This window comes from Apteryx rowi, unplaced genomic scaffold (genome assembly GCF_003343035.1).
Source record: "Apteryx rowi isolate R43461 unplaced genomic scaffold, aptRow1 scaffold_2, whole genome shotgun sequence".
In the NCBI taxonomy this organism is placed as follows: domain Eukaryota; kingdom Metazoa; phylum Chordata; class Aves; order Apterygiformes; family Apterygidae; genus Apteryx; species Apteryx rowi.
In genome coordinates, this window is record NW_020448307.1 from 3,814,096 (window position 1) to 3,841,053 (window position 26,958).

Sequence of the window (26,958 nt, forward strand, 5' to 3'; positions counted from 1 at the left end):
CTCGGAGCACCCGGCCCCTCTCGGAGCCGTGTCCCCGTGGCTCGGCGAGCGGGCTGGAGCCTGCGCCACCCTCCCGGTGCCCCGGGACAACCTGAGCGGGAGATAAAAAAATCAAAGGCCTTGGTGTTACGTAGTTATTAGCTAGGTCAGGGGGTGACGTTTATTATGAAAGGCTCCGCGAGAAGGGATTAACTCTCCCCGTTAAAAACCACCCAGCACAAGGCATCTGGAAAAACAAGCTTCTTAGCATGGAAAAGTACTGAGCTGTTTGTAAACACCCGCGCTGGAGGCCGCTGCCAGGGAGCGCGATTATATTTATCGGTGCCTGTCACAGGGCTCTGCCCAGGCTCCTCTCGGACGCGGCCCCGGCACGCGGCCTCCGCACCGCGCTCCGCAGCGCCCTTGCGCGGGGACGTCCTTCGCGAAGGTGGCCGTCACCCCCCCGCGCGCCGCCCGCAGTGCTGTCCTGCCCCGGGCCCTAGGGCAGCATCCCTTTTACATCCCTTTACAACGATTTGGCTCTTCTAGCTGCTCCTTTTGGTTTCCTTTTAACAACCATCCGCATTTTTTTATCGTTTCCGTTTTAAAAATATAATTATTGTTGCATGAGATTTTTCTGTTTTTTTTCAGTACTGCAGGTATGTAACGGTGCGATGCAATGTGCATTTAGCCACGGGGCTCTCCGCGCTTTAAGAAAGGCTTTACGAGAGGCTGTGTGGCCAGAGGAGACCTTTCTCGGGCAGCATTAGGAAAAGCAGACGCCTCTGCCGGGAGGTCGGGCTGCGGGGCCGTGGTCCCTTTCGCACCGTGGGCGCCCGCGCAAGGGGAAGGACTGCATCCTCCGTGCCGCGGAGCAGCGGCCCGCGCTTCGTCCCGCGGTGCCACCGCGGCGGCGGCAGGGCGCCCGTGGGAGCGTCCCCGTCGCTGGGCTCGCCGGAGGGAGGAGGCGCGGGCGCAGCGGCGTTGGGCTCGCGCCTCTCCCGCGCCGTCTCGCCGGCGAGCGTGTTTTGCTTGTGGGCACGCGCCTGCTTTTGAGCGATGGGCTGGGTTTCTCTCGGGCGGGGGACCAGCGCTTTGCGGCGTGGAGCGCTTCGCAGAGGCTTATTTCTGCTGAAGCTTCGGCGGGGAGAAACGTTTCGGCGCGTAAACGGAAACCGCGTGACGGCTGCTACTGCTCCCTGCCCGCTCCGCGGTCGAGAGCCGGCGCGGAGGTTGTCTGGCCGCCCCGGTGATCCCCTCCGAAAGCGGCAGGCTCTGCTGGGTGCCGGAGCCGGGAAGAACCCGGGAGCCGGGGCTGGGAATGGGAGAAGCGGTGGGAGCTGGCAGAGGCGAGCCGTCGCCGTCGCCGTGCCGTGGGAAGCGCTCGGCGAGGCCGGCCACGGCGGTGCGAGGGGGCTCCCGAGGGCGGCGGGATGGCAGCTTTCCACGGGGAACGCCGGGGGCCAGCGCCACGTGCCGAGCCGGGAGCGCCGGGGCAGCACTAACGAGCTGCCAGGACATCGTTTCCCGCGCAAAGGGATCCACGTTATCCAGTCGCTTCCTTGGCTTCCTCGGCAGGCCGCGGAAGGGGGCTGGACCGGCGGTCGGAGCCGCAGGACGGCTGTACGGGGCGCATCCGTGCCGAGGAACGCGATCTTCGGGAGCGCGTTCACCCCTCGCGTGTTCCGGGCGGCCGGGGCGGCGGCAGGGGGAGTTTGCGGGCGCCGGCGGAGCAGCGGGGAGGCGGGAGCGGGTGGCGGAGCAGCCCGGCCGCAGGGACGATTCGTCAAAGCCCGCACCAGGGAGGAGAGAGTAAACACCGCTTTTGAGGGGAAATTGCTTGTTTTCTGGTGCGCAACTTTCCCGCCGCCGCCGGGTCCTCGGTTCATCAGCGCCCAATTTATCCTTTATTTAGCTTTCATAAATAATTCAGAAGAGTTGGAGGAGAATAATTGAGTCTTTTCCCAACCCTAATCCCAGACAATTCAAAACAAAACGACGTTTAGGTTACAATTTGGGCATATTAGCTGTTGGTGGGTTTCCAGGCAGCGGATCTGCTTTCCTTTACGATCCCCGCGGCGCGCTGTCGTTCCGGCGGGGCCGCGGTTCGTAACGCGAGCGTTTCCAGCGGCCGGCGCGGGGGCGGAGGCGACCTCGCCGCCAGGGCTTTGGGGCCGTTTCCGGAGGGGTTTCGCCCGGCAGCGCGAGCCGCCGCGGAGCTGGTCCCGCCGGGGCCGAACGGACGGTCCCAGCTCACGGCTACGAGCGAAGGCAAAGGCGCTCGTGGCTGCGCCCGCGCGGGAGCCCAGGGCTCCGCACTGAGGCTGGGAGCGCTGGAAGGGTTATGACATCTCACGCGTTCCCTCTCATGCTTAATTAGCATTTATCTTAACCTTTTCCTTTTTTTTTTCCCCCCCCCACTGGCAGCGTAGTAAAATGTTACGGTGGCGTTCATAACAACGAATTTATAGCGCACAGAGACTTAAAGGAACTTGATCTTTCTCCAGCTGAGCCTAATTTTGGCTGCAATATGTAGGCTGGTTTTTATGCGTATTGAAAGATGCACGGAGGCCGTGTCCGGGCAGCGCAAAGGACCTTTACGGAGGTGCGCTCAAAAACACCCCCCAAAGCTGCGCCAGGAAGGAGGTACCGGTGCACTTCAAAGAGGTCCCAGCACAGGAAAGGTTGTTTATGTGTTTGTATTTGACTCTAATTGCGTTATCAGCTGAGACTCTCAGGATTAAATGAGCTGACCTAAATAGTGGTCTCAGTGGTCTTAGTTAAATGTCTGGTTTCCTGCACGTTAGCCGATTTGGTTTCCAAAATGCTCTCCACAGCGCTTTATTTTTGTGTTGAAAGTGTAAAACCAGAGCGTCTCGTTTGCTGTAGTTCTTTCAAAGCAACACTCATTTTGAGAATAGACACCGCGGACGGATTAAAGAGCATCTGAAGCAAACACCTGATCCGCCGCGGCCCTGCAGAAGGTGCCGCAGAAGTAGCTGAGGCAGAGTGGTTCGAGCTAGCCGGTGTCCACGTGCTGCTGCTGGCACTGCCTGGTGTTGCTGCAGCTAATAGCAGATGGTGGAGAGGAGAAGTCATCCATTTTCATTTACAATTTATTTTTATTCCGCGAGAGACAGGATTGCTCGAGTCGTTGCTGTCAGGCAATCCTCTGGAAGGAAAACCTTATTTACCGTGATGGGGTTTTTTTGGAGTGATTTTTTTCATCGTGGTGTATTCAGGGAAGGGCCAGAAGTGAAACGAGAAGGAGCAAATTCACTGTCCGAGGGGCTGGCGGGTTTTCACAGAGCAGGGGCTCAGTGGGTCCGTGAGAACCTCCGTGTGTCCGGCTGCGGGCTGCGGACGCGTGAGCAGGCATGTGCGTCACCATCCTGACACCTTCCCATTCCCTGAACAAGCTGTTTTTTTCCAAGGCTCTGAACTCTATCTTTCCCCTTAGGAACAAGACAGAAAAATAAAATGCAAAACGGCTTTATAATTTAGCAATTCCTTTGCATCTCCGCTGGCCCAGCAGATGGCTGGAGAGCTCACGGAAACGTCCCGGGCTTCGCGCTAAACCCCTCCGTCGCCCAGTAAGCGGCCGCAAACGTCGCCGATATTCGCTACAAGCTATTCCTGATCATGTCTACTGGGGCAAACTTGGGGTATATTCTGCTTTCGGCTATTCCTGCATAAATCCAGAAGCCGGTACCTCGGGAACGGGGTTTGTCCGACAGGTGCTGGGCGCCGCTGGGCTCGAGGGGGCAAGTCCGCGGCAGCGCCCTGCTTGCGCCGGCGCCGGAACAGCCTCGCCGCCAGGGACAGGGGCCGCTCTTAAGTGCCGCGAATTTGCAAAAGCTTCTCTTGGCTGCATTTTAACAAGGGCGATTTTTCGGGGAAATTTAAAGAACCCCCGGGGCGATGCATTTCGCGTGAGAATTAACGGGCAGAAGGGGAGAGCTGCTGAAGGCAGGGGGAGCGGGGCTGGTCTCCCCGCGTCTCTACCAGGTGGCGATGTGCCTATGTTAAGGCCATTGAGCCCCTAAGAGAAAACAGCATGTAATTTATTGCATTTAATGCTAATTTCCAGCTCATGTCTCAGCCTAGTGCCCACGTGCCGCTCCCTGCCCAGCTCCTGCTGTCTGGGACCGCGGAGCGCTTGCTCCCTCGCCCCTCGGGTGCCGCAGGGGCTCCGGGGCCTTACGGGGTTGTGGCAGCAGGTGCAACAGGGACCCAGGGTCTCCCTGCTGCCTCCATCCCCACCGGCACCCCGTGGTCGGTTTGTCTCCACAGCTGCACCCAGGTCTTCCACCTTCCTCCAGGTGAAACCGCTCTGCCTTCTCAGGGTGGAGGCTTTGCACTTGGAGCCGCAGATCACGGGAACGCCCTGCAGGGCTGACCAGGAGGGGTTGCAAGGATGCAGCAAGGGGTGAAGCAGCAGCTTGCACCCGGCCGTGCCCTTTGAGACCCGTCGTTGCTTGGAGCACCCCTTCCCCGCAGCGTCTGCCCCGGGTGCTCGGGCACCGCGCCGGGGAGCAGCGCCTCGGGAAGGTGTCCTCCTCTTGGGACACCTAGGGCTCTTCGCAGACCTGGGATAGCTGCATCGGATTGGAGAGGGGGGAGTTTTAAAATATATCCGTCTGGTGGGAAAAACTGATAGTGTGTGGCAGGAACTGACCTATTTTCACCCCCCCCCCCATTGCTCCATATGGGTCCTTCATCGTGCCTGGGATGGCTAGTTCCTCGGGAGCAAGCTGGAAACGGGAGTGCTGCCTTGCCTGGGAAACGCTTGTGCTGTCTGGCACCTCTGCCAAGCCTTTTAAGACTGCCCTTGGTGTCTCTCTTGGTGTAGGTCTTCCGTACTGACCTGATCACGGCCATGAAGATCCCCGACTCGTTCCAGCTGAGCCCGGATGAGTACTACATCCTTGCGGATCCCTGGAGGCAAGAGTGGGAGAAAGGCGTGCAGGTGCCCGCAAGTGCCGAGGCAATCCCCGAGCCCGTGGTCAGGTAAGCGAGGCGGCTCCGGCTCCGGCTCCGGCTCCTTCCCCCTCCTTGGACGGGCTGCTGGGCGTCGCTTTGCCCCTCCGTTGCTTTGAGAAGCTTCCCAGATAACTGGGGTTTACGCGGCCGTCTAAACCGTAGCGTAGAGTAAAGGCAGCAGGCGGAGCGGGAGCTTGAGCGAGGCTCCCCGTTGGCTCCCGGCTGGGCGGTTTTGAGAAGGCCTGCTAAAACCAGAGGGGGGTTTAAGCAAACCGGCATGGACACGCGTGGTGCCTCAGCCCCCTGCGTAGCCGGCGGATGCAGATCCATCTGGAAGGGCTGCGCTGGAGCTGGTGTTTTACGGTGGGGTGCAGGAGTCGGCCCCTTCGTTAAAAACTTCGGTCTCTTCGCTCGAAGCTGTTCTTAGATATGGAAAACGTGATGGGAACGCAGAGGTCTGGGGGCTTGAGGAGCAGCAGCCCAGCAAACGTCCACCAAAGCGGCGAACACCCCCCCCCCAGACCCGGCAGAGGAAAAGTCTATTGGTGCAGCTCGGTGTCGCACCAGCTATTTTAAAATAGGGAACCGTGGTTTAAAATAGCCGGCGAAGCAGCTGCTCGGGCAGCAGAGAAACGTGGGTGAGCCGCTCCGCGCTCGAGATGCCGCCTGGGCTCGGCGCCGGAGCTGCCGCCGGTCCCTGCCGCCGGTCCCTGCCGCCGGTCCCTGCCGCCGATCCCTGCTCTATTGAAGCAACTATTTCCCATCGTGTGACTGCCTCTTCTTGCATGTCCCTTTTTTTTCCCCCCCTTTTCTTCCCCCGAATCGTTCCCGTTTTGGGGTTCTCGGCCCCCCAAGGCGCTGCGGGTCCCCACAGGCGCCCCGCGTGTCGGGCGGCTCTGCGAGCCGGGTACGGAAGCGATGTTGCCCCGGTGCTTGGGACGGGGCCGCGCCAGGAGGGGCGGCTTTGCCCCCCGAATCGGAGGGGTTTGGTGAAGTCGGTGTGTCCGGCCAAGGTGCCGGCCGGTCCCGCGGCAGCAGCTGCTCCTGCAGCTGCCGGCCCGGAGTTCGGAAGTCAACTTGTGCGTGCAGCTCGCCCCCCTTCCCCGAGGGGAAACGGAGACGGAAGTGAAACTCTAAAGAGTCCGAACACATCAAAAGGGAGGTTGTAAGGGGGCTCCTGAGTTGATTTAATTCTTGAAGAAGAAGAGGAGGGGGGGAAAAAAAGCCTGAACAATCCTATTTGTTTTAAGCTTTCGCCAAAGGTCGTGCTTTCTAGGGTTGCCAGTGTGCAGCGGTGCCGCGGGCTCCCAGGTGCCAAGTCCCGTGTTCCAGGCTGGCCGGCACCAATCACTCACATCGAGTTTGGGATCTGCTCGATCCACCGGATCCTGTCCCGAAACAGCTCCTGGCTCTCCATGTGGTTTTTGCTCATTCGGTTGTCCTTGAGCGCGGTGCTGCTCGCTCATCCCCAAGGAGTCGCCTCTTGCAGCGTTTCGGGCCGTTTCTTCTGTTCCTCAACGTGGTTTGGGATTGTCCCAAGCCACCGCGAGGAGACGGGGATCTCGGTGGCGCGAGGTGTCTCTCCTGTCTGGCAGCTCTGGCTTGTAGCGGCCTCTCTGCCGTCAAGCACAAGCTATATATGTATATATACATATTTGTGTGTGTATATATATATATATATATATATATATATAAAAATAATGTGCCTTACCACAAAGGTATAAAGTTGTGGCGCAACGGAGCATGTGGCCCGTGGGTTTCGGGCAGCAGGGGATGGATGCCCCATGTTAATTAACTCGGTCGTGCTAATGTCATCCCTCCTGATGGATAGTTGTGTGCAAGATTCCTAGAGGGAGGCAAGGAGGGAGAAACCGTTTGGTGATCTGGAAGCTGGCAAGCAAGGCAAGCAGTTCCTGGAAAATCCAGCCCATCCTGCGGGAACGCAGGTCCCTGGCTGGGGAACTGGGGGCGCTTAAGCAGCGAGCGGCTCTTGCAGTGGGAGGGTGTCGGAGTCCCTTCCCGCTCCAGGAATAAATCTCTCCCTCCGAAAGGTATGTCGTACTCGGCGGCTGCTGCTGCTGCTCTTTTCATGCTCCGACTGGGCTCTTGGAAACGAGCTCTTCCTACTTGCGTGTTGCCTCTGGGTTTTGTGGATCCAAAGCTGAAAATTAGATTTTGAAATGTTTTATTTTCTGGAGCTCTAAAATGTCAAAGCTGTGGGTGAGGCAGAAGGAAAGAGCTTTATTTTAAGGAATGCTTTCCCCAGAAAGCAGCCGCCTGGAAACGACTTAACGGAGAGCCACCTTAAAAGCGCGGGTCCTTTGCAGGCTAGCGCAAACGGCAGTGCCGTTGCGTAGGCAGCGCTGGGGGCAGAGGAACGTCTCTTGGCTCGGCGTCGCCTGGCTGGGCTCTCGCAGTCCTCGCCTCCCTTGTCCCGGCTGGGTGCCGTCGGGGCCACCCGGGCTGTCGGGCAGTGCAGGGGACCAGCTCTTCCCTCTCTGGCTCCCAGTACCGCGCAGCAGCACGCGTGGGAACTTCTGCGGTGCGAAGGGCTCCAGCGTGGGTGTAGGAGCCCCTGGAGGTTGAATGAGAACGGGGGAAATGAGCAGCTAAAGCGAGTTTCCCCTCTGATGGCAGCTGGCATGGCAGGTTGTCCCGCTTTGCTGAGACACCTCAACATCTCCTGCTCCGTGAGATCCAGGTAGTGATGACAGTGCGACACGTTTCTGTTGGAGCCCATCGCTGGAGGGTCTCCCCAGGCTTCGCAGAAGCACAAGTCAGCCTTGCAGTCCCCTTGTGAGCCGCTCGCCAATGCGGCCATCTCCCCAGTGGCTAAACTGAGGCGCAGAGCTTTCGGCCGAGAGCCCGGTGAGGACAAGCCGGCCTTGCTCCCGGGCCGGTGCTGCCAGCTGGTGCTCCTCGGAGGGGCTGGAGATGGGTTTGTCGCATCCCAGCTCCCCCAACCCCAGCCAGTGCCACCTGCCGATGCTCCTCGGAGGGGCTGGAGATGGGTTTGTCGCATCCCAGCTCCCCCAACCCCAGCCAGTGCCACCAGCCGATGCTCCTCGGAGGGGCTGGAGATGGGTTTGTCGCATCCCAGCTCCCCCAACCCCAGCCAGTGCCACCGGCCGATGCTCCTCAGAGGGGCTGGAGATGGGTTTGTCGCACCCCAGCTCCCCTGACCCCAGCCAGTGCCACCGGCCGATGCTCCTCGGAGGGGCTGGAGACGGGTTTGTCGCATCCCGGACCCCGGCCAGCGCCTGGGGCAGGCAGCGGTACACAGGCAGGCACTGGGTGCGATCTTGGAGCATCTCAGCGTGGTCTGAGTGCAAGGATTAAACGAGCAGAGTAACGGAGCTGCCGCGGACAGTTGGGAGGTCTCGGAGCATCCGGGCCGGGTGCAGGTACCGCTCCCCTCTTGTTGCAAGCAGGGGAAGCAGCTTTAGGCAAACGCTGGCCGCTCTCCCGCGGTCGTGCAGCGGCAGCGACGAGCTCTGGAGGACGGCGGGTGATACCAGCTTGCCGCGAGCTGTCTGGAGTCGCGGAGCGGCGTTGTGTCTGCGCGGGGGGTGCGGAAACCCGGCCGGTGCTTCTGGCCCTTACTGCGGCGGGTGGTGGCGGCGAAGCGGCCGCGACGCCGAATGCCTCCTCCATCGGCTGCGTCCAGCGCACGCCGTGGCCTGGGCTCGCTTGGCAGCGAGCGTAGCTCCGTAAAGCGATGGCGCCTGCGTGTGACTGAGCCCCTGCGCGGGCTTTAGCCCTTGCTCCGTGGGGTGATTTAGCGTTGCCGGCGTGCGCCCGCATCTAGTGGTGCCTCTCGTGCGAAGGCGCACGAGCATGTGCTGCGTGCTCGGTTCCCTGTGAATTTGCACACAGCAGGAGGACGCGGAGGAAGAATGCTGCTCGCTGGCAGCCTTCCCGGATATTCTTGGCTTTGCAGATCTATACTTGTATCATCGCTGTGGCCCTGTTTTAACAGAAAACAGAAAGTGCTGTGGCAACAGGGAGGCACAGCCTCCGAGCGGGAACGCGGCGATGGCGGCGGCACTGGCGGAAGCGCTGTCGCGAGGGCAGCGCCGCGTCGGCGGCGTGGGCGCGGGACCGTCCTGTTCGCTGCCCTCTGCTCCCTGCTGACCCCTCTGCTCCGAGAGCTGCGACTGCAGCTACAAACCTGCTTGCAGAGCTGCTGCTCGCACTTGGCATCTTGCGCCCCAGTTGCAACGTGGAGCTGCTGGGGCTTTGCTTCCTTCGAGCTGCGTCGCTCCCCGGCGCGCCCCGCTCCCGGGAGAAGTCCTCCCAGCAGCTCGGGGAGGTCCGGTGGCCGTTCTCGTAGGTGCCGTTTTGCCGGCAGTGATGTTCACGTCCTGGTTTCCCAAAGCCAACAGGGCTAGTGCTGCACCGTTGCAAAACGGAGCGGAAGGAGGCGCGCGGGAGAGCGGCGAGCGGAGCTGGAGAAGCAGCAGCCTGGCTACGAGCTCGCACCGGAGCGTTTGCGCTGCCGAGGCGCGATGTGCTGGGGACGGGGGGGAATTAAGTGTAGCACCGTTGCTGGATGTATTACTGGGGCAGCATCGCCCCCGTCCCTCCCCGCGCAGGAGCCGCGGCCACGTTGGCCCCGCCGCGGGCTGGCTGTTGGCTCATCGGCAGCGTCCCGCGGGGCTGCCGCAGCTCGGGTCTCTCTTGGAGCAGGGCTTTCCTTAGTGTGACCCACCTCCGCTTTCTTTTTTTCCCCCCCCTCCTTCCTTCCCTTTAGCTCATAGAGCAGCGTGCACGTTTGGGGCTGCCGATGGCCCGGTACAACCCTGGCGTTTCTACGGAGGGATATTTCTTGGCTCAGTTATCCCTATCCCGTGGCCTTGAGCCTGCCTCCGTTCTAGTCCGCTTCCGTAATACGCATGCGGTTCCCTCTCGGGATCGGAGTGTTCGGCCTGATCAAAGGAAATGAAAATCCCAGCCGAGGGGTCCAGGCCCCGAACCCTGGGTACCCCGGCTGTGGGAGGAGGAAAGCGGCTGCTTCGCCCATCTCCCCGGTCCCTGGCCCCCGCGGTGGTGGCCGCGCCGGCTCGGCAGCTGGCCGGTGTCTCTTGCTGGATGAAGGGCGGCAAACCTGTGTCCCCGGGACCGTGATGCTGATTCACCTCCCACAGCTCTGCCGCTGCCGTCATGAGGTTTCTGGGCCGATGTTGCAGCCCGCATGAGCAGGGGCCGGTTGGTCCAGGGGATGATGGATCCTGCCCGTCCTTTAGACCTTGGTCGTAGGGTGGGACGCGTCGCCGTCGAGGCAGGAGAAGGGTGAGCGGAGGCCTCGGGAGGTCTGGATGCGGCTGTGCAAGCAAAGGATGGCATCAGCGATGCAGGGAGCTGTCGCGGCATCTCTCGTTAGGGCGGCGCGTCGGCTTCGTTAGCAAAGGCGTGATGGCCTGGCAGGATGTCTTGCTCCATCGGGTCCAAACTGTGAGCGTCTTTAAGTCCGCGTCCTTGGATCCGTGCCATGTGAGACGGGCTGAGGGCACCTCCAGGTTCACAGTCCCTGGCAGGTGCGACGAGCCCAGAAACAAGGTGCAGGATGGGACAAAACGCTGGTTCCAGACCCAGCGCCGCTGAATGCCTTGGCGAGGAGTAAGCGTGACTTACTCTGCCCCGTTGCTTTTAATCATTTCTGTTTTACAACCTGCCTGACACATTCTCGTGCACGCTTTCAGCAGGTCCTCGCCTTTATTAGTTTGCTACGGGAAACATGTTAATCCAGCACGTTCTTACCTAGGACTGAACCGCTTGGATTTTTATTTTAAATGTTTGCTAATTCTCCCTGCGGATGTCTGTGGTTTTTACTGGATCAAGCACACGGAAGGAAAAGCGTATTGCAGCGGCGAATGTATGGAGCGAGCGGGCTCGATTTCCGCGGCTCTTCAGGGCTCCGTGGCTCGTGGTGGACTCGGGCAGTGGCTGCAGCCAGCTCCGTGTCCCGCCCCACCGCCTCCCTTCCCCATCCAGGATCGTCCGTTCGATGTACCGCCGGCCAAGCCGTTAGGGGCCCCAGTGCCGGCCGCTCGCCATCGGCAGCAGGAATTAGGTTGCCGCGTGGGTTTAGTGCACCTTGCGTCCCCGTTGAATAACGCAAGGAAGCGTTACTTCTCGGGTGCTCTGGAGAGTGGTGGGACGACCGGGAGAGTTTGGCAGCTGTCGGAGCGGGACTGTTCATCCAGCTCGTGGTGCTGCCGTTAACAGTCTGGTTGAACGTCGGCATTTCTGTGAGCTGACACTGTAGAGGCACCACGTTACTGGGCGCCGTGGGGAGCGGGATGAGAGCTGCTAGGTGCGTTGTTGTTGTACTTGAAGATCTGGAAGATGCACCAAAGCAAGTTGTTCTTTGGTAGAAGCACGTGGCTGGTGCAAAAGGCAGGTGGGCTCCCTTGTGTCTTTATGGGATGGACTATGTGCTTCTTAAGTTACTCGGGGTCAAAACCGTCCCCTTGTATATCAGGGTTCAACGGTATTACAGTGATTCAAAGCAGATAAAAAACGCGGATGCTACCATTTCAGATTCCTCGCAGCTTTGGTTTCGTTCGGTTGCTTTTATGTAAGAGGAGACCTCTGCGATTTGCACGGTGCCAATAGGCAGAGTGCTGGTCTTTGTGCCCCCACCTTTGCCTGGGGCTTCCTGGCGCTCTGTGGCTTGGCCAACGCAGGCCGGGGCCGACTCACGCTCCGCCGTGGCGGCTGCTCGCCGCAGCGGCAGGTGCATAGCTGTTGCCTGTCTCTTGCAAAATCTTCCTCTGTTCTCCATTAGTAGGTGGATACAAATAAAAGTTGGGCTGTTTGCATTATTGAAATAATTGTGGAAACATTATCTGGCTCAGATAATTAATTCCAGATGCGTTAACGTTAGTAGCTTGGCTTCAGCTGCATGAAGAAGCAACGTTTTTTTTTGTCTCTCTATTTCGAGCGAACACGCGCTCAGATGTCCCTGGCTTTCCTGGGAGCCCTTCCCAAGTACATGTTACTTAATTACATGGGAATGAGCAAAATTCTAGCAACTGGCATTCTCTGTTTGAAGAAGCTTGGCTCCTAAGCAGATCTCCGGAGGGCTCCCAGGTGGTTCGTGGTACTTTGGGAGCAGTCGGAGAGGGATTGCGGAGTGGCGAGCCCCAGCGCCAGCTCGCCAAGGGGGGGGTCTCCTCCGGGCCTTCATGGGCCCCCTGGCTCCTGCTCCCTGCGGGAAAGCTTTAGTCTGCAAGATGGAAAAGAAAAGCTTTAAGATGCCTTTGCACTTGAAGCATCTCCCCGGCTTCTCCACCCATCGCTTGGACCCGCTGGGCGCTCGCCTTTCCTGCTGGCCTCCCGCCAGCCCGCGCACGCGTTGGTCTGTGCAGACCGCTTACACGGACGCCCCTGCGCACTAAAAACGGTGCGTGTATGTTTTGCTCTCGGCCCAGACGCTGCTTTTGTCTAGTCAACCAGAAAAACATCTGTGTTTTGTTGTTGGAACCAGCCCACCATCAAACCGCGGCGTGGTCATCCTCGTCTATCCGGGCAGCCGTGGTTTCTCCTCTGAGCAAAGCTGTGCAGATGGAGTCGTGCCGCCTCCGCCCCAGCAGCCTTGAAGGCTTGCTTTCCCCGGCACCTTCTGGGTACGGCACCCAAGGGCTCATTGACCAGGGCTCTCCTCCGGTCTGCCTCGAAATTATTTTCTGGGCACCGAGTCAGAGTTGAGACTTAAATAATTCATTTGTCATCTGCAAGGCGAGAGAAAAACGTGACAGTCGTAGGTTGTGTCGGTGGAAATCTGGATGACTTCTCAAAGCCGTGCCCCCAGCCTCCCTCTTCGGCCGGGCGCTCGGCGGGGCGGGAGATGCCAGAGCGCCCGGTCCGTGGCTCACGTTAGTAAATGATGATAATAAATAGCCTGATTAAACTGCGCTACCCTGTTTAAAATCAGGCCAGTTAATTTAAAATCTTCCTGATTAAATATCTTCTTGGCTTTCTCTCTCTTCTTTGAACTGAGCCTTAGGGTATAGTTTTTGGCTCATGGTTTCAGACTTTAATAGAAGCCTTAAAAATGGAATAAGTAGGCCTAACGCTGGTCAGAAATTTGGGCCTGGGTGTGCGAAGGGTTAGAAAGTCTGGTTTGGGGGTACTGCAACTATCATTAGTGTTACCGTTTCGCCAGAGTCTGCAATTTCTGCCGTTTTCCCCTGTGTCATCAGCTGTGTTTCCCCTGTGTTTTCCTAACATCTTAAATCCTGCTTGCTATAGAGTAGCAATAATGTCTATAAAACCTATTAGCTTAAATTCATAAGAAGACTGGGCATCTGGTCTGAATGGCCTGCTAGATACTAGTTTAATAAACAGAAAATGGAAATCGTCCCTTTAAATTGCAGAATGCCTTTTTAAAGTCCGAGTATGCTGCAAAGAATTCCCTCGTGCATAGAGCTGGCAGTAATAACAGGATCAGCATCCACCGAAGGTTGCTGGCAGAATTATCTTTCCACTGACTTTCCTAAGCTGATTTATTTATGGACGCTGGACAAGGCTAATTTAGACTGGAATGTAGGTAAAGAAAATATGATTGACTAAAGCCTTCATTGTAATAAAATTAAGTATTTGCAGAAGAGAAACACTATACGGGATTATTTACTTCTAGCTAGTACATTAAAAGGGAGCATATAAGGAAAAATGCTTTCTCCCTTTAGCCAAGTGAAGCATTCAGTTTACGGAGATGATTAACCATGGGAATTTGCTGAGTATTTTTTATTAACGTGTAATCTTCTCTGGGGATACATGCGATCCTCAAGAGTCTTGGGGTCTACTTACTCCTTTTCCTGAAGTGCCCTTGAGACCCACTTTTACACTAATGGCCTCAGGTTTGTTGTGCTTTTTAGACTGATCGCAATTTTCAGCCCCTCCTTTAAATAAGCTCTTGATTGATGCAGGCTTTCTTTAAATGCCGTGTCCCTATCTAGTTGGGTAAATAAAGGAATAAATGCAGCTCCAGGGTAATCGGGGTCCTTCAGGCCACTGTTGTAAGGAAGGCTCAGCTGGGAAGGAAGGTGGTTCAGATGGGAGCAGAGGAAACCACCTGGCTGTCCTGGTCTCCCCCCTTGGTGTCCTTGCCTGGGGGGCCTGGACAGCTGCTCCACCATCGTTTCTCCGCTTGTTTCGGCAGAGCGGCTGCTTCTAAGCTGCAGGGCGTTGGTGGTGACACCCGAACAGCAAAGGCCCTCACCAACAGCTGTGATGGGAAAGAGCTTGGATCCCACCACGAGGTCCCAGCTGGAAGAGCGCTGGGGGAAGCATCGCGGTGTTGCGTTGCGCAGTAAGACCTGAGGTAGCAGCCACGCTTTCGCCCCTCTTCTCCGGAGGGGAGCAGTCCTTGGCGGTCAGGGTTATCGGGGGCGGCAGCAGGGTGCTAAGGGAGATCTTGCACGCGTGAGCCCTTGCCTGTGCCCGTCGCGGCGGTTACGAGCCAGCAGCAGCAGCGTGCATTGCAGTGTTTGCAGGGTTTTGGGGGCTGCCGAGCCGTCGGGAGGCCGAGTTCGACCCGTCTCCCCGCACAGGGAGCTCTGCCGGCTGCTCGGAGCTGCCGGGTGGTCAACACGGCCGCGGGCAAGGGGGAAAGTTCAGCGGTCGCAGCTTCCCCACTGGGCTGCCACCTTACCCTTCCTCCCTTGCCTCCCTGACCCTTCCCGATGAGTATTCCTGCCCTACCAGCGCCAGTTCGGCTCTCCCGCAATGAGTCAGCCCTGTCCGTTGCCCAGCGGCTCGTTCCCACCTCTGGCACGAACTCGGTGCTGTTTATGTGGAAAAGAACCGTGTCATCCTGTCCAGGCTGCGTGTAGGCGCGCGACCGGCCGCGCTTGGCCACCCCTCCCAGGGTTGCTTTAGGTCGGAGAGAAATGGCTCATCCCGGGGTTATGGGTCTCCTGCATGCGGGTGCTCAGCGAAGGTGCTCAGATACAGCAGACGCTGCTGAGATCCCTGCGCTGTTCTCCCTCGAGGGCATCACAGCCAGGAGAGGTCCTCTCTTTCCAACATCTCCTCTTACCTGCAGGGCTGGCCGGGGCAGCAGGGCTGGACTTGGTGGGGCTCTGCTGGGGGCTTGGAGGAGGTGATAGCAGGTGGTGGCCATGGGTGGTTTAGACGTGGAGGAGCGCTCACGGACCTTTGGGGCATCACCTGAGGAGCTCTTCCCCAGGACTGCACTTTTCTGTGGCAAGAATGGTGCCATTTGGGAGGTCAAAGTGCTGGTCGTGTCGGTCAGCAGCCAGGTGTTTCTTCAGCTTGCTCCTCCACCTGGCTCTGGAGGCTTTCAGGAGCATCAGGCTTGCTGGTCAGCAGCATCGCAGGCAGCCTCTGGTGTCCCGCTGTGGGCTCCGGCTAGCAGGGCCATGCTAGGAGGGTTTTGTGGGGTGGGTGCAAGGTCCCGTGGGTCACGAGGTCGTTATCGGAAGTCGCCCGTTGGTTGTGGATGACCGCTGATCCTCGGGGGGAGGCAGCAGACCCTTTCCCGAGGGGTGGTGGAGCGCTGCTCTGTTCAGATCCTTCTGCTGCGTTACTTTAATAAAAGCACACAGGCTTTCTACCCGAGTAAAACTTTACGATCCCGCCAAGAGATTTCTACTTGACTTTTTTTTTTTTTGAGGATTTTTTTGACATGAAGAAAACCTTCATGTTGCTTTAATAGGGTAATGATTTTCTTTAATGCACCTATAGTTTACTTGGTCACTTTTAGGCCATAGCATTTGTTTCTGCAATGTTTTCATTTCCCACTTCGGCGTTATTTATCCTCTGCCCACCTTCCCGTTTTCGTTCATTTTTAAATATTGGTCTCTCCTACTATGAGTCACCCAGGCCTGTGACATTCCCCAGTCCCACCGAAGCAGCACGCTCGGTACTTTCTCTTCTCCCGACACCCTGAGCACTTCATGGAGCCTTTAAAGCTCTGAATCTTGCCTTCTCCACGTGCTTCACAACGCACTTATTGCTGTGAACAGTTGTTTTTCATTGCCACCGTTCTCTAGTTTAGGAGTGGTTCTTTGGAGCTTTTTGGGGCATGTTCTTGTGTTTGCAGAGCTGCTCCCCAGGGGTTGGGGGTCAGTTCACCGCCTGTGCCCAAAACAGCAAAACTCTGCGGTTGGGGAAAGCTCTGGTGGATGCACGAAACTCCTGTTCTGCTGCAGAAACGTTCCCCGGCTGGACTTGGCCCCGACGCTGGTACCGGGCGGTGCGGAAAAGCCGGCTGGTAGCCGTCGGCCTCGCGAGCGCCGCGGTGATGAACTCGTGTGTGATGAACACGTGCATTAGCGTGCGTCCCGGAGGAACGGGTTGCTTTTTGGGAATACTGTTCCACCCTCCAAAGCAAATCCAGGTGTCCGTGGGAGGCTGCACGCCTCTGGCTGTCGTATCGCGCTTGATTTTCCCCGGAACGTTACGTGGCGTGCGGGAGCCCGCCTGCCACCGCGTACGGGCAACTCCTGCTCCCGAGCTGGAGGCACCGTCACGGGCGCAGAAACCGGCTGAACGGTTCAAGCGGAGTTTACTGGGGCATTTGCGAGCCAAAAACCTCGTGGTTAAACAAGTGCTGCAGGTGAGTCAGGGATTTGCTCTAGACCCGGCTGCTAAGCGGGTCCACGGGGCTTTGCCAGTGCAGACCAAGGGGCTTCGCTGCCCACGCTGCGTTTAGCAAGTGCTCTGCTTAAACGCTAGCTATTAACGCCTCCTCGCCCGGGAAGACGAGGCCTTGGTGAAATGAGTTTTCAGACCTCAGCTTGCTTGTGCCTAAGGAATGTAGTTTTCCAGAAACCACCCCGTTAGTATTATGGGCCGTGACAATTTTGGGAGGATCCCAGGACTCTGCCGATGGGCAAGCACAGGCGCCTGTTGCCCCCAGCAAAGGGTGCCGGTTGCGTACGCAGACCGCGGTGGCTGGTGCGACACAGCGCGTGTCTGCGTTGTCCTACAGCCCTAGGGCGCATAGGGCATTTTCGTTTCTGTCTTCATCAGCTGTATCAGGGCCGCTCCGAGATAAGCTGCCGGGGCCGAGCAGGCAGGGAAGCGGGTGGATGCAGCGGGGAGCATGATGCAGCGTTTCCATCTGGGGAGTCAATGCCTTCGGGGAAGTGAGGAGGCGACTAAAAGACTCCCAGGGTCTAATTCTTCCTCGGGTGCCTACGTTGTCATCAGGACACCGTAGGTGGGAAATGCTGATTTTGCGTATTTTGGGGTCGCTTTTGTACGGTATCAAGCACCATTCAAGTAGCTGCTCTGAACCATCTGCAAGAGCAGAACATCCCCGTTAGAGGCAACCCTGCTCCTAAGGAGATCCAGACCTGCCTCTGGAGTCTCGTCTGGGCAAACCAGGTGGAACTACGCTAAAGTCGGAAGATTTATGTCAGCATAAAACTAGCGTAACTGGAACCAGATCCAAAGCCGCGGTTCCTGCTTTCCATTTAGGTATCTTAAATCACGTTTCAACCCCCTGCTGTAGTGGAAAGTCTGTCAAAGATGAGTCTGGCTGTCAGGTAGTGGCTCCAGGTAATCTCCAGCTAAGATTTTTGATAGCAGAGTTTGTTGTCCTGAGACTAGTAGGAACAGCTTCCTCCCCCCGTTACATGGACATGGCCAAACTCTGCACGTCTCACATGGCTCCAGCAAAAACGAGCGTGAGATGGGCTTTCCCGCTGCACGGCTGCGCCGGCCTCCGCCTGGGTCAGGCCAGAGTTTAATGGTGCGGCTCTTCTTACAAGAGACATTTCGTATTAATACTTATTCCTTGTTAGACTAATAATTAGTAGTGGCCGGTGAACTGCAATTAAATAGAGCTGCACAAATAGCGTGATGCTGTAGTAAAAAACAAGTCTTGCAGCACTTTAACTTCCCCAGTACACGTTGGGTTTGTTTTTTTCCAGACTTAGGCACGTGCCGGCGTTGTTATCGGCATGTCTCAAACGCTTTAACTGAGCAGCAGCGAGCGTGTGGCGTGCGCTGTTATGTCTTCACGTCTTAATTAACTTGATCTGAATAATCAGTGACAGAGTGAGCGGCAAAGAGTCACTGTAAATTCCAATTCGTGTTAAAGTGAAGAAAACCCATTTTAACAGTGAAACGCTAGAAAAAGCACTTTCTCGCCGGTGCTGTTAGCATCAGCAGCCCCTGGAAGCGCTTGGTGGTCTCTGCATCTCCGGGGTCTTTCCCAAGCCACGTGCTGGGAGTCTAAACGCGTTTCCAGGTTTTGGTGGCTTCACAACCCCAGGCAGATGGCTACGTGACCTCCGCTGCTGGTGGCCACGGCGCGTGTACCGAATTACAGGCCATGCCAAAAGGTGTCCCGGGGCACCATCAGCCTGCGCTTGCGTCTTTATCAAACCAAACCGAGCGCGCCTCGGGGCCGTCAGCGGAGCCGCCGGCCCGTGCGGGCCGCCCCTTTGATATGCGCGCGCAACGCTAATCTTGGCGCTCTTATGCCAGGCTAAAAATAGAGGCTGCGCTCCCCCGCGGTTCAAAGCCCGGCGCTCCGAGCCTCCGCGCTTGGCTGCGTTTCAGAGCATCACCTGTTGCAGCTGGCTGTTCGGCAGGCGAGTTACGTAACGAGGATTAATGAAGGCTTACGGCCGAGCAGGCGGCGTGGTTCCCGCTCTCCGCTCAGACTCCTCTTTCCAGCAACCGTAAAGAAGCGTTCGTTGCGGCTGGAGGACCCTTTCTCAACGACTTTGAGCTTTCTCCTGCGAGACCGCTGTGCTGAGCTTGCCTAGTGACTTGCCGAGGACTTGGCGCTTTGCACGGCTCCCCGGGAGCTGGGTTCGAGGCAAAGAGGGTTTCAGCTCTTCTTGCACCGAGGCGCATTGCACCAGCGACTCCCGTAGGTTTTAGGGGGCTGGGAGCTCTGTAGATTGAAGTCCTGAAGCTCGGTAGGAGCATGCTTAGTGTCCGCGTTACTACTGCTGTCTGCATTAAATACGGATTCTGCCGAATCCCCCAGCCTTGTCCTAGATTGCAGCGAGCTCGTTTTAAAATCTGGAGACTCTCTGGCAGCTGCTATTTTCATAGGGTTTTCTTCAGACCCCGGACTGAAATTTGTAGGAGATGTCCACAGGGTAGTAGGGCATGTCTGTCTTCCCAATTTATTGATGGGGAGACTAAAGGCGAAGGAGGTTGGCGGGTTTGCTGAAGATCACACAGCAAGTCACTGGAAAAGCCACAAAAAGCCTTTCTCGATGTTTTCCTCTCCGAGCAATCGAATTATTGCCGCTCCAGCTGGTGGCTCTGAAAGTCACTCTGCAGGGAGGGCGGCAAATACGCCGCGTGTCCGGGTCGGGGGAAGCTCCAGGGCTCGTCCTGCCGCTCTGCCTCTGGAGGTGGTGTTTCGGGGAGGAAACGTGAGCTCCGGCCCCCAGCCTTGCGGCGACGTGTCGGCTGGCGCCGCGGCCCGCTCCTCCTTCCTCGCTCCCCCCCCGCTCGCGTGTCGCTGCGCGCGGCGCCGCTGGCGTGCGCGTGGCAAGTGTCGCATGCGCGCGCTGCCGTCGAGCCGCCGAGAGGCGCGGAAGGGCCGACAGCCAGCGCCCGTTCGTCCGCTGCGCGGGAAGCTTGCAGCGGACGAGGCGGCTCTTGTCGTCCCTTCGCTGTGCTTCGCACTGCAGAGCCTTCGAAACGAGTCGCTCGGCCCCACGCGCGACGCGCTTCGGTGCCGGCACGCGAAGGCGGCACGAGCGCGCTGCCTGCCGCGGGGACGCCGGGGCAGCCTGCCCGCGGCACGCGCCTCCGTAGCTCGTGGCTCGGCCGGGGACCGCTTGGAATCGGGGTCGCTCCTCCAAGGAACGGTGCTGCGGGAACGCGACGTTTGTTTGACTCGGGAGTCTGAACGCGTGGGAGGTCGCTGCCAGCAGCCCGTAGTAACGCTCGCGGGGCGGGAAGGGCGGAAGGAACCACGCGGAGCGTAGGAACGGCTTGATTTCGCACGGTGCGAAGGGAAACCATGCAACTCGCCAAAAGCCGGGAACGGCTGCAGGGAGCCAGGCGCAAAGCCTCCCGCTCGGCGCTTCCAAAGGGCTCTTTGGAAACGTGGGGCTCTGCTGAGCACGGGCTGGGTCCGTTTGTACTGAAAAACACCCGTGTGCTTTTTTAGAGGGAATGAGATGCAGCATTAGAACCTGCGCGTGGAGAAAGGCAGGGGAGGGACGCGGAGGGTGGTGGGAACTGCAGGACCCCTGGGCTCCCCGTCTCCCGTTGAGGAGAAGGGCTCTCCAGTGGCTTGAGCCCGTCTCGTCCTGCGCGCCTTGGGGCTTGCACAGAAAACCGCGGCGATGCCACGCGAGGCAGCGATGCATCCCGGCCTGCCGGGGCGAGCGCATGGTGCCTGGGAGCGTCTGGCACGGCCGCAGCCTCCTGCCCACGGGCGGCCAGGCGCTCCCACGAGAGAGGAGAGCGCTGGCGGGATGCTGCCGGCGTGTCCCACCGCTCGCGGAGCGTTGCGTCTGGGCGCTTTCCCACCAGCGCGTGGGGACGTCGTGCACCCGTTGTACGGTGCCCGGGGCGATGTGGAGAGCTCCTCGCTCATCCCGGCCTCCCGCTGCACCTCCCGAACCTCTCCGGAGCCGCCGGCTGGAGCGCTGCAGGCCGTTTCCCACCCACGCGGCGCGGGCTGTACATGGAGCCCTGCTCCGTGCTGCGTGCACGGGTATCCGCGCGTTCCCGATCCGGGCCCTGAGCCCAGAAACCTTCCGTTCAGCTCTGCCCTAAGGTCCTTCAGCCTTCACGTGGGCTTAAAAGCTCGTTTATGTTGTGCTCTTCCAGCATCAGGCTTAATTCCCCCCTCCTGGGCTCTGCGCGGAGACGTCCCGGAGGCATTCACCGCAAGGCCGTCCGTCCTCTCCCTGACCAATTCCGGCCCCGCGAGACCTTTCCGGGGCAGGCGGGTGCCACTGTGCGGCCGAGGAAGCGAAACCCCGCGAGAGCTGGAGCTGCACCGAGCTGGGGCCGCGGCTCCAGCCATGGGAGCGAGCACCGTGCTCCGGCCCCGGGGCCATGCTCCGCTCTCGCCGCTGGGGCGTTTTTCCAGGACGTCCCGAAAAGGACAAACTCTCAGCCCGTGAAAAGCAGGCATTCATCAAAGTCAAATGTGGATGTTTTTCTGTTTTTACGTGTTTCTTTTTCTTTAAAGACATCAACACTGTTCCCAAAAAAAATAAGCCCGAGCCGTTTGTTTTGGTGCCGTGTGCTGTTTGCCCTGGCACACGACAAACTTTCCTTCTTTTTCGCGTTGGATGGCAGTCGTGCAGCCCGGGTTACAAGCAGGGAGCAATAATTTTCCCCCAGTGGAAGGAGCCTCTGGCTTCTCAAACCCCTCTTCTGGCCGCGGGCCGAGAGCGATCGCGCTGTTATCCTGGAGGTTCTTCGCTCCTTTTTAAGGAGCCGGATATGGATGTATCGCAAGTACTGGCTGCCGGTTTCGTGCTGCTTTGGGGGCTGCCTCGTCTGCCCCCTGCTTCTCCCCTCGGATGTGCCAGGGTGCGGGAGGAGGATCCGGTGGGTGCCCCGGGTGCTCCTGCACTGCTTGGGACGGCACGGGCGCACCTCCGTGCGTGCCGATCGCTGCGCGGGTGAGCAGCCGCCTGCAGCGGCAAGGATCCCCGCGGGAGGCTGGATAGCTGGATAACCCATCCTGCTGTAGGAAGCCAGCGTCACCAGTCTCCTGCAATGTCATACGTGCCTCTTAATGGCCTGTAGCGAGTGTTTCCGGAGCTGCGATGACTCAGTAGGAGCCGAGGCCAGGCAGGACTAGCTTTTGCTATGAAGGAACACGATGTCCCCGGCGTAGCTGCAAGGTTAGTCATTTGGACGTTGAGATTTTCCACTAGATTAAGGGCAAGGCGAGCGGGAGACCGGCCTGCGCCGGTTGGTTCCCTAGCACGGATGCACTGATGTGACGCCGCTTCCATCAGGGGCGTTTCCTCCCTTCATGTACAGGTCTGAGCGATGGTGCATCCGTCGGCACTGTTGTAATAGTGTCTTGCATCGGTGCCGAGCTGAGGTGGTCAGAGCTGTACAGCATTTCGGTGAAGGCAAAGAATTAGTCTTTTTTAGTGTTTCATGTGTGTAAGGAAGATTTATGAGGTTTTATTCAGTTAGTTGTGATAATGAGGGCGTCCAGCTCTTCACAGATGGTTTGAGGTACCGGAAGAGGGCACTGACAGCCAGGGGTGTACTCAGCATTTTCTGGAAATCGGGCTGTTTTAATGCATCCTGAATCAAACCACCAAATAAGGTATCCTGAACCAGCAGCCTCTGTGAAAACGTTTGTCCAGGTGTCCAAGTTCTGATTCTCCAAGCGTCTGTGGCACAACAGACCGTGTTGAGCACATGAAACCCCTCGGCCAGCTGGCTGTGTTTTTGCAAACTGTACCTCTTTCTCAACCTTTCCTTCTTTTCTTCCAGGATCATACCCCAGCTGGAGAACTCGCCTTCACAGGTTTCGCCGAGTAGCCCGCCTGTCTGTGAGATTTCGGAAGCGACTAGGACATACTTGCAAGGCATGAGCCGCTATGACTTGGATGAGCTTGATGCTTGCTGGTTGGAACTTGTTAATATGGAGCTCAAGGAGATGGGTAAGTCTTGCCGAGATTTCTCTGCTTGCTTGGGGTGCGTATCGAGTGGGCATTAAGTAATGATGTTAGAACCAAAGTCGAAAGGTCTTGAAGAAGGAACTTCGTTCTGGCTTTCCAAAAGAGATTACGTGGATTGCCACAGCGCAGGATCTGAGTGCATCTCAGTGCCTCTCACTCGCTTAGGGGATTTGGGACCCAGTGCAAGAAGAACAGCGCAAACCAGATGATTGCAGCAATAGTGCGGTTTCCCCCATGGAGCAGGAATCTGGTTTGCAGAAGAACTGATGGACTCCAGAGCACTCATCACCATGCTCTGACGGCAGGACCAGCCTTGTCTCCGGTTCTGCTCCCTGAAGCATCTGTGCTGCAGGAGGAGATGTCTGGTCAGGATGGGCACGTCGACCCTGGCTCCTGTTCCCTTGACTGGCCGGGTCTGAGAACATAGCTCACAGATGTAGCCAACCGGACAGATGGAGTCAGAGGAAGGAGGATCTCCTAGTCAAAATGTATAATTCTCAGGAATGCCAAACCTGGGCTGTCTCTCCTTTCTCAGTTGTCTTTAAATATCACAGCGTAATGTTGCCTGCATTACTGCTCTGTTATATCAGCACACGCTTTTAAAATCCATTAGTGCATTTCTGTTAAGTGCAAGTAACTGCACTGGGAATTCGACTATTGGCGCTATGGCTTAGCATGGTCTGTTGGGCAGATTTGCTGGCACGGAAGCTGGGGTGTATAGTCCTGCCAGGCTCTGGAGGGATTTTCCAGTCCTTGTTGGGTACGGGTTGCTGTGGTGTGACTACTACTACTCAGGTAAGAATAGCAAAACAAAAAAAATTCACCTTTTAGATCCGTGGAGGCTGAAATGCACCTAAACAAAGCGTTCCTCCCCGTTGCAGAAGCCTTCACGGGTGGGACGAAGCACGTTATTGAGTACTTCAGCAGGCAGGATCATGCGCTGCTGAGCAGGAAAATTGTGTCGGGTCTCCGAGGCGGCTAGCTAAGCTCTGCAGCGAAGCTCTGTTCCCGCAGTCGGGCCGCACAGAGAGCGAACCAGCGCAGGACCTGGCCACGGCGTTGCCTCGTCTCGTTCGCAGAAGGTCTTCGTTCCTTTGACCAGCTCATACTTCACTTGCCAAACTTTTGTTATCGTAGTCTTTGGGAATATAAGAAAATTAACCAAACACTGAAAGCAGCCTCTGTAACTATCTCTTAAATGTATCCTGAATCCCGGATTTCCCATAATCTCCGTGTTGTGGAGCCTGTAGGCTCACTAGCAAGTAGCAGGTGGCCCTGCCCTCATAGACTGGTCCTGGATCAGCAGCCTCAGCGCTGTCACGAACGCCCTCAGCTTTTGAAATTTTGGCGATTAAAGCCAAGCCCTTGCCGAGAGCGAACAGCACTGCCGGGCAGGAGCCGCGTGGCGCGGTGCCACTTGGGACCCGTGGCGGCTGCTCCTCGGCGGAGCTGCGCTTCCTCGTGCTGCTGTTCCCGAGAAACCAGCTGGCATCGCCCTGCGCGTCCTTCCAGCCCCACAGCGCTTTCGCCGCCGCTCCCTGTGCTGCAACCCTTGCCTTCTCCGCGGCAGAGAGGTGTCCCTGGGCCCCGGAGAAGAGCTCCGTCCCTGCCGCCGCCTGCCCTCCGTTCGCACCTCATCCGTCCCACCAGAAAGGTGGTGGGCAAGGACTCAACTTCTCCAGCTCGGCTGGCTTAAATTTGGCTCGCTTTAGTATTTCTTTAAAGCGTTCGGTTACAAACGCAACGCCCGCAGCGGCTTCCGGATGTGGGGCTTCCCTCCCGCTCGATAACGCACGCGGCGGCCGGGAGGAGAGCGCCGGCCCCGCGCGGAGGTGCCAGCGCTAGGAGCCGGATGTGCACCAGCCACCGCCGCCGACGGCGGGCGCCCCTTAGCTTCGGCATCGCGCTGCGGACGCCGGGGAGCCGGACCGCTGTGCCGGGCGGTCGTGAGCAAGCTGCGTTTTCTTTCCCTCCAGCTGCTTGTGGCTTATCCGGCCGGGAAGCTTTCGCCAGGGCGGCTCTTAGCAGGGATTTGCACAGTGCCCGGCTGGGGGGAACCAGGACCTTTGATGAAGCCCCCAACGCTCCTGCAGTAACAACCATGAGTAATGCCAGGGGTCCGTCAGCTGTCCATCAGCTGAGACGTCGGTCTGTCTCCGTTGCTGCAAGAGCACCGTAGCTCCTGCGGGAGCCTTGAGCGTGCTGGAGAGGGAGAGCAGCTTTGGGAAACGGTGTTTAGTGTGTGAAATCCAGTAAACGGCGCTTTCTCCTGGAAGTCCTGGACGCCAGGGGCGTACCGTGTTTTCCAGACAAGCCTCGTTGGTCTCTGCGATCGCTAACGAGGCTCGATTGGAGCAGGGTGGCCCCTCCAGCCCGGGCAGGCGTTACCCCCCCCCCCCCAGCCCGCAGCCGTAGGCAGGAGTTCAAACCCCTCCGGGGCATCGGCCGAACCCTTGTCACCGGCCCCATGGCGGGCACCGTGTGTCACTCGCTAAATATTTAATGACAAAGAGCGAGTGCCGTGGGAGGAGGCCTGGAAAACACCTCTGAGATCATCGCTCCCGCTGGCTTCCCGCTCCGCGCCGGCTCCCTGCGCGGCGCCTGCCGTTTCCAGTCCTTTTTAGGGCACCCTGGAGATGGAAGTTTATCGCTGAGATCAGACCGACCTTCCGGAGAGTCGCCGCTCTCTGCAGTTTGCCGGGGAGTCTCTGAGCTCGGCGCACGGCCTTGCTGAAAAGCAAAAGTTTCTCGCCTAAAACGGCTTTAAATAGGTTTAACCCCTGCCCGCGCCCGGTCACGTGTTTCAGTAGCTGTTACTATTCCGAGCAGAAACGTACTGTTTAAAGAACTTCTGGGTGACAGAGGTGACGTCAGTGTTTAAGCATGCCGAAAGCTTTTATTTGCTGCTGGTGCAGTTTGTGATAGTAAAAAAAAAAAAAAAAAAAAGTGCATTGCAAGCAAGAGGTGCATTTAATGCACAATAGAGGTACCGATCTGCAGCGTGGAAGTGTCCTGGGGACAGATTTGGGGCTGGAAGCTGCTCCCGGTTATGTCTGCGGTGATCTGGATCAGCACCGTGCTGCGGCCGCTGCTGCGTCTCTCCGTATCCGTGTTTAGGCTGAGGCTGCTGGGTGGCGCGGGGTCGCTCTCTCCCAGAGCTCGCCTTGTCCCGGCGAGTCGGCAAGCCTGGGCACGTAGTGACAGCCCTGGAGAAATGATGCAAATTGGCGCAAAAATGGTTAAAATAATAATCCAAGCTCGTTTGGTGTGAAAGTAGCCTCGGCCTTTAAGCTTATCGCCCCAAAGCCTGCAAGGAAATCCAGAAGTGTTTCCAGGTAGCAGTTCCATAAGCCGTTGGCAGAGGTGAAACCCCCGTGAGCCTCGGGAAAGGAAAGCTGGGTTTCTTTAACTCCTCACGGAAACAGATCTTGCAGGAAAGCCCCTCTATTTTTACCTTAATGTGCAGATTAGCAGGATGGGGGATCAGCAGCAGCCAGGCAAGTCTGGGACGTTTATGCCTTCACGTTTTTCAGCACGAGCAGGTTTTATGTCAAGTTGTTGTTTTGCCATTTGCATAAATTCCTTGCAGTAATTGCCGTGCTTTGCAGCGCTGTTCCGGGTTTTGCTGCAGGCTGCAGGAAGAGCTTTAATCAGCAGTGCTCCAGGACAGCTCTGTCAGTGCGGAGCATTAGCGGAGAGAGACAGCAGATTATAAAGTGGCTTCTAAAACATTTTGTCATCATCTTAAATTTGAGCAATAATTGATGTCGGTGGGTGGCAGAAAGGGTGATAATTGGTTCCTGTAAATCCTTTAAGTGCATTAGCAGGCTGTGTTTGTAGCAAAATATCTCAAAGTTTCACTGCGTATGTTGGGCTCATGGGCAGATCGCATGTTGCTGTTTGTTTTGTTGGTCGTGCTTTACGTTATGGGTCCGTTTATAAGTAACGTTAATGAAAGATGAATGTGCAACTGCTGCATCTCGCAGGCGTGCTGCAGGCACAGGGCATTTGGGTTGCAGACGCTCAGAGTAGCGGAAGCTTTTCTGTATTCCTGCAGGTAACTAGTTATCAGTAGCTGTTGAGCTGGTGGCGTCCAGAATGACCTATAGCAATCGATTAGCGTTTATCCGTCACTGCCCGGCCTCTGCAAAGGCTACGGAAAGACGTCAACTGGGACTTTGCAGGCCAAGAGGGGAGGAAGAGACGGGAGGAACCAAAGCAAATGGCTCCGAAGCGGCTTGCCCAAGGCAATCCCGAGAGACGGGGTTTGAGCTGGAATCGGACCTCGTGAGCCGGTGGCTCCCTGCGCCCCCAGCCCGACAGGGACCTTATGGCCTTGCGCTCTGCAATCCTCAGAGACGATAATAGACACGTCTGC

The 26,958-nt window shown here is 57.7% G+C and overlaps 1 protein-coding gene across 6 annotated transcripts in view; it reads left to right on the forward strand.

The window, feature by feature from the left end:
• JADE2 (jade family PHD finger 2) overlaps positions 1–26,958 on the forward strand; it is a 114,142-nt gene that overhangs the window by 59,236 nt on the left and 27,948 nt on the right. For all 6 annotated transcript variants that reach the window (XM_026063299.1, XM_026063300.1, XM_026063301.1 and 3 more), the window contains exons 5-6: positions 4,832–4,989; positions 22,393–22,562. In XM_026063299.1, coding sequence (XP_025919084.1) covers positions 4,832–4,989; positions 22,393–22,562 — 328 coding nt within the window. The remainder of the gene's footprint in view (positions 1–4,831; positions 4,990–22,392; positions 22,563–26,958) is intronic.